Genomic DNA, 5,880 nt, shown 5'->3' with positions numbered 1-5,880 from the left:
GCTTATCACTCGCATAGTTTTTCTGCTTAGTTCCCAGCGCATTCTTGGACTCGGTTTGCGGTTTGTGATAGCGTGGATATTCTGTACTCTAACAGCTATAAAAGCAGTGTTGGTGCCGAATATGGACACAGTTCTCCAGCGACTGCCACAACACAAGTGACAAGTGCTCAGTGTCAAGTGTCAAGTTCATTCGCTCAACTTGCAACTCAATTCGCAACTTCCTTCTCAAGATGGCCGATCCTAAGAATCTTCTGCTGCTGTTCGAGCACCCCACGGAGCCCATCTTCATGGACAAGGGCAAGAAAGTGACCGTCTTCGATTTGCCCGACAACTATCTGACCGATCGCTATCGTCCCATCAGCTCTGAGGTTCAGAGCCGTATTGCCGAAAAGGTCGAGCAGCGTGTCCCAGTGCGAGAGATCTCTATTCCCGATCTGCGCATTCCCATGTCCCTGGGCCGTGACGAACAGTTCTCGCTGTTCGTTCCAAAGCACCGCAGGATCGCAGCCCGTCTCATCGACATTTTCATGAACTTGCGCTCGGTGGATGATCTGCAGAGCGTGGCTGTCTATGCTCGTGATCGTCTCAATCCCGTCTTGTTCAACTATGCGTTGTCCGTGGCGCTGTTGCATCGTCCCGATACCCAGGGCTTGGATCTGCCCTCGTTTGCGCAGACCTTCCCCGATCGCTTTGTCGACTCGCAGGTGTTCCGTGAGCTGCGGGAAGAGGCCTTTGTGGTGCAGCCCGGCTCTCGCATGCCCATCGTTATACCCCGTGACTATACGGCTTCCGACTTGGAGCCAGAGCATCGTTTGTGGTATTTCCGTGAGGATTTGGGCATCAATCTGCATCATTGGCATTGGCATTTGGTTTACCCCTTCGAGGCTGCCGATCGCTCAATTGTGAACAAGGATCGTCGTGGTGAACTCTTCTACTACATGCACGAACAGATCATCGCTCGCTACAACATGGAGCGCTTCAGTAACAACCTGGCTCGTGTGCTGCCCTTCAACAATCTGCGTGATCCCATTGCCGAGGGCTATTTCCCCAAGATGGACTCGCTGGTCGCCAGTCGCGCTTGGCCGCCACGCTTCGACAACACTCGCATTAACGATTTGAATCGCGAGCAGGATCAAATAAATGTGGAAGTCGGCGATCTGGAGCGCTGGCGGGATCGCATCTATGAGGCCATTCACCAGGGTTTCGTTATGGATGTGAGTAAAAGAATTCCGTGACTTTTATCTTCAGTTAATAATTTCTGTTTGTGGCTTTGTAGGAGCGCGGTCAGCAAGTGGCTTTGGATGAAGCTACAGGCATTGACACACTGGGCAACCTACTGGAATCTTCCATTCTCTCACCCAATCGCACACTGGTAAGCATCGAAAGTTTAGTTCCATAACTGCATATAACAAATTCTTTCCTTTAGTATGGTGATTTGCACAACTTTGGCCATGTGTTCATCTCGTATGCCCACGACACAAACAACAAGCATTTGGAATCGTTTGGCGTCATGGGCGACTCCTCGACAGCCATGCGTGATCCGGCCTTCTACAAATGGCACGCCTACATCGATCGCATCTTCCAGGAACACAAGTCACGTCTGCCCGCCTACACAGACACCCAGCTCAACTATGCCGGCATCTCGATCACTGGTCTCCAGGTGGCCACCAATGGCGGACAGCCCAATGTGCTGAACACTTTCTGGCAGCAATCAGATATGGATTTGTCACGCGGCTTCGACTTTACGCCACGCGGCAACGTGTTTGCCCGCTTCACCCATCTGACCCACACGCCCTTCACCTACACCATCAATGTGAACAACGATGGCGGCGCCCAGCGCTTTGGCTACATGCGCATCTTCATTGCGCCCAAGAACGATGAGCGTGGTCAACCAATGCTGATGCGTGAGCAGCGCCTGATGATGGTGGAGCTGGACAAGTTTGTCGTTGCGCTCAACCCAGGACCCAACACCATTCGCCGTCGCTCAACGGAGTCCAGTGTGACCATTCCATTCGAGAGAACTTTCCGCAATCTGGATGCCAATCGTCCAGCTGCTGGCAGTGCTGAGGAGCTCGAGTTCAACTTCTGCGGCTGCGGCTGGCCCAATCACATGCTCATTCCCAAGGGTCTGCCCGAGGGTCTGCGTTGCGATCTCTTCGTCATGGTCTCCAACTACGAGAACGATAGAGTAAGTCCCACAACAAGCTCTAAGAATTCTTTTACTCAACAGTTGTTTATTTATAGATCGATCAGGAGCTTGTGGGACGCTGCAGCGATGCTGCCAGCTATTGCGGTGTGCGCGATCGTCGTTATCCTGATCGCCAGTCGATGGGTTATCCATTCGATCGCTTGCCACGCACTGGTGCCGATCGCCTGGTCAACTTCCTGACCCCCAACATGAGCATTGTGGATGTGAGCATTCGCCACGACAATACAACTACCACGCGACAGGCCTAGACACAGTTTTCGAGATGACCCCGAGTTGATGACACCGCACAGACAATTTACCATTTACATATGTATACGCTAGAATTAGATACATTTTACAAGCAGAATTATTGCATCTTTATTGAAGCTTATAATAAACGCATCATGGCATTTAAAAAATAATAATAACAATATTGTTCGTAAATCGTAAAAGCGTAAAATAGCACAACTTTTGAGCGAAGGCGAGTCGTGGCCTTAGACGAGTTTCACTTGATCATTGATTGCGCTTATCAGCTCGGCGTGTGCTATTGATAGCCTCCTCAATGTCTCTCATCTCTCATTTGTATTCTCCTCGTAAGCTATATAGTACTCTCTTGTGTTTATATTCTAACCGAAGTCGCTGAAGCTGCTCAGTCTAAAGTGAATCGTCGTCTCGTGTAGTAAAAAAAGTGTAATATATTTTTGGAAAATAATTTGTATTTTTAAACTGCTGAATGATGCACACTTTGTGCAAAACTCTGCTGCTGATAGCAGCAATTGGCGTAAGCAAAAACCACAAAAAATGTATAGTCAACTTTTTTGATCTTTGCAAACTCTGACCCTTAGTGTGCGTCAGCTGCCGTCTCCAGCTATGATCGTCAGGCCAAGGCATTTATTGATTTGTCCAGCGAACGCTACTTCAAGCTCTACGATCAGATTGCCAACGAAACGTATTCGGCCAACAATGAGGAGGACTTTGAGGCGCTCTTCTCCAAGCTCACAAATGTGAAGCGCATTGCCGAAGAGCTCGTTGGCATCTCCCGTGAGGCAAGTGGTTTCAATTTAACCCGAGTACGTAGCGCAGAGCTTAGGGCTGCACTGCAGGAGTTGCGCACTGTAGGTGATTTGTTTGTGCTCGGCGAGGAGTACTTCTCGTCGGTGCAAATGAATCTGGCCTCGCTGCAGAAGATGTCCACCGACAAGGACATTGATCCGTATCTGAATGGCGCAAAGATGCCCAACGAGGATGATAGTCCACTGGCCTATTACCCGGACATACAGAAGATTGTGCAGCGCAGCAGCGATGTCGATGAGCTCAAGTACTACTGGGAAACGTGGCGCGATAAGAATCAAATCTGGGCCTCGGTCAACTTCTATACGATTGTGCAATCGTATCAGAAGGCCGCACAGATTCTCGAGATACCGGTGCATCAATTGTGGTATCGCTATGACAGCCAGGAGATGCTGCAGCAAATGGAGCATGCAATGGTCGAGCTCAAGCCCGCCTATAAGCAACTGCATGCCTTTGTGCGTGACGAGCTGCACAAGAAGTATGGCGGCGATGTGGTCAATCCAAATGGTCCCATACCCGATCATCTGTTCCAGCAGGTTGTAGAGCAGGCCTGGGAGGCAGGTAGCATCATTGAATCCTACTTTCCACGCAAGGATCTGCCACAGTACGATGACTTTGTGAAACAGCTCAGCGCCAAGGCTTTGATCAATGAGTCTGAGAGCTTCTACACTTCACTGGGCTTTGATGCGCTTAGCGCTGACTTCCATAAGAATCAACTAAAGGACCCCAATGAGGAGAGACCCGATGACGATTGCCGTCCGGCTCTGTTCGATCTGACGCCCCATGTTTACATGATGTACTGCGAGAAGGTCAGCTTCAGAAAACTGATGCAGTACCACAGCCACATGGCTCGTGTCTACTACGCCGAACAGAAGAAGCGTCTGCCCTCGTACTATTTCAAGGCATACAATCTGGAGTATCCTGTAGGCGAAGCTGTTGTTCTCTCAGCCTCCTCGCCCACGCATTTGACTAACCGAGGATTGGCCAAAGGAGTGCAATTCACGGAGAATTCGCTACAGAATCGACTCTTCCGCATGGTGAGTGAAGATTGTGGTATATTGTATATTGGCTAAACTAATACTTTTCTATTTACACAGGCCATTCACAATGTGCTCAACATTCCACTTTACTATGTACACACCAAAGTGATGCATGATCTGCTAAATGGCACCGTTGACATGGACACAGTGAACAAACATTATTGGAAATTGCTAGAGCAACATGCGGGCATTGAGCCTCCCACAGATCGCACAGAGGGTGCCATTGATTTCCCCTACAAGTTCTATGTGAATATCGAGCAGAATTTCCAAACCAAGTAAGACACATATTAATTAAACTAAAAAAATACATTACTAATTTGAATTCATTCACAGAAAATTCATTTCGGAAATTCTGGGCTATCAATTGTATCGCGCACTCTGCCAGAAGAGCAATCATCACGGTCAACTCCACAATTGTGACTTTTATGGCAACTTCGTTGTGGGCAACAGCCTAAAGTAAGTAATTGTAATTTATTATTATTAATTTAAAATTTTAAATTTTTTATATGTTTAGATCAATGATGTCATTGGGTTCTACTAAGCCCTGGAAACAAGTTCTTGCCAAAGTTCTGCCCAAGAATTCAGGCCTCAGTAGCTTGGCTTTATTGGAATACTATCAACCCATTGTGGATTGGCTCAAAACGCATAATGCGCAGACCAAAGTTAAGATTGGCTGGAATGCAACAACCAAAAGTAAGTATAAGCCACAATAAACACAATTATTTAATATTAATATATTTATTTATATTTCAGAAATTGTTTAAGCGTACGGAAATCATTTAATTACATATATTTTTCTTTGTCTATCAATAAACTCGACTACTTAGTCGCTATACAAATTTAAAATATTAACGTATTTGCCTTTTACATTTCACAACACTACAAATCGACTAAATGAACCAGCTCAGTGAGCAGCAGCTATCTCGTTTGCTCTAACACGCATGTGCGTAACGGCGCAATAGCGAGCAAACGTGTGTAAGCGAACGAGACAGCAAGATGTGAATAGTAAAGTTTGGCGGCAAGTGTAGAAATTTAAATTTGCGCATGCATTGATTTCATTTAACATTATTAAAAAATAAATGTAAGTAAATAGACTAATTTTTTTCAATATTAAAAATTTTTTTATTATTCGTATATTTGTATTTCATATTTTTGCACTGAGTTAAGCTTTGGCAAATATCAGTTTTTGGGGCTTTCCTAAAAATATAGTCTAGCGCAAGACTTTTGTTCACTGCAATAGCAACAATAGTTGTTAACTTGTCTGAGATTAAATATATTTGTATTTCCCAATAGAGTGTCAGTCAGGCGAATAATCTGTTCCGGTTGCGGAGCTGCGCAGCTTTCAATGCACTTTACTTTTGTATCCGTTGCATTGTAACACAACGACGCTATCGACGCTCAACCACAAATGACCATCGTCTGCAGATGTTGTCCGAATAACAATGGACGGGGGAGGGCAACGGAGGCGGTGGACAACCTCGAAGCTCAAAAAGCCCTCGACATGCGTCCGCTAAAGTGTCGCAATGTTTCGTCGTAGCTGTCGCAGCTGAAGCTCATCGAAGCGCGGCTCATTGCGTCGCT

At 46.6% G+C, this 5,880-nt stretch overlaps 2 protein-coding genes across 2 annotated transcripts; both read left to right on the top strand.

The window, feature by feature from the left end:
• The first annotated feature begins 117 nt into the window (after positions 1–117).
• LOC133840545 (phenoloxidase 2) lies at positions 118–2,618 on the top strand. Its single transcript, XM_062272436.1, has 4 exons — positions 118–1,214; positions 1,277–1,372; positions 1,427–2,188; positions 2,245–2,618. The coding sequence occupies exons 1-4, from the start codon at positions 231–233 to the stop codon at positions 2,455–2,457; spliced, it is 2,055 nt and encodes a 684-aa protein (XP_062128420.1). The 5' UTR covers positions 118–230; the 3' UTR covers positions 2,458–2,618.
• Positions 2,619–2,831: 213 nt separating this feature from the next.
• LOC133840548 (angiotensin-converting enzyme) lies at positions 2,832–5,151 on the top strand. The gene is made up of 6 exons (XM_062272438.1): positions 2,832–2,969; positions 3,034–4,296; positions 4,357–4,574; positions 4,633–4,755; positions 4,814–4,992; positions 5,053–5,151. The coding sequence occupies exons 1-6, from the start codon at positions 2,922–2,924 to the stop codon at positions 5,061–5,063; spliced, it is 1,842 nt and encodes a 613-aa protein (XP_062128422.1). The 5' UTR covers positions 2,832–2,921; the 3' UTR covers positions 5,064–5,151.
• The last annotated feature ends 729 nt before the right edge of the window (positions 5,152–5,880 follow it).

The sequence above is a fragment of the Drosophila sulfurigaster genome, chromosome 3 (genome assembly GCF_023558435.1).
Source record: "Drosophila sulfurigaster albostrigata strain 15112-1811.04 chromosome 3, ASM2355843v2, whole genome shotgun sequence".
Lineage (NCBI taxonomy): Eukaryota > Metazoa > Arthropoda > Insecta > Diptera > Drosophilidae > Drosophila > Drosophila sulfurigaster.
The sequence above is the reverse complement of the archived record's forward strand: the minus strand, read 5'-3'. Positions and strand labels throughout refer to the sequence as shown.

Coding starts and splice junctions, on each gene's coding strand:
- LOC133840548 (XM_062272438.1), top strand. CDS start 2,922: ATGATGCACACTTTGTGCAAAACTCTGCTGCTGATAGCAGCAATTGGC. Junction 4,575..4,632: donor GAGCAGAATTTCCAAACCAA/GTAAGACACATA, acceptor ATTCATTCACAG/AAAATTCATTTCGGAAATTC. Junction 4,756..4,813: donor GTTGTGGGCAACAGCCTAAA/GTAAGTAATTGT, acceptor TTATATGTTTAG/ATCAATGATGTCATTGGGTT.
- LOC133840545 (XM_062272436.1), top strand. CDS start 231: ATGGCCGATCCTAAGAATCTTCTGCTGCTGTTCGAGCACCCCACGGAG. Junction 1,373..1,426: donor TCTCACCCAATCGCACACTG/GTAAGCATCGAA, acceptor TCTTTCCTTTAG/TATGGTGATTTGCACAACTT. Junction 2,189..2,244: donor CCAACTACGAGAACGATAGA/GTAAGTCCCACA, acceptor GTTTATTTATAG/ATCGATCAGGAGCTTGTGGG.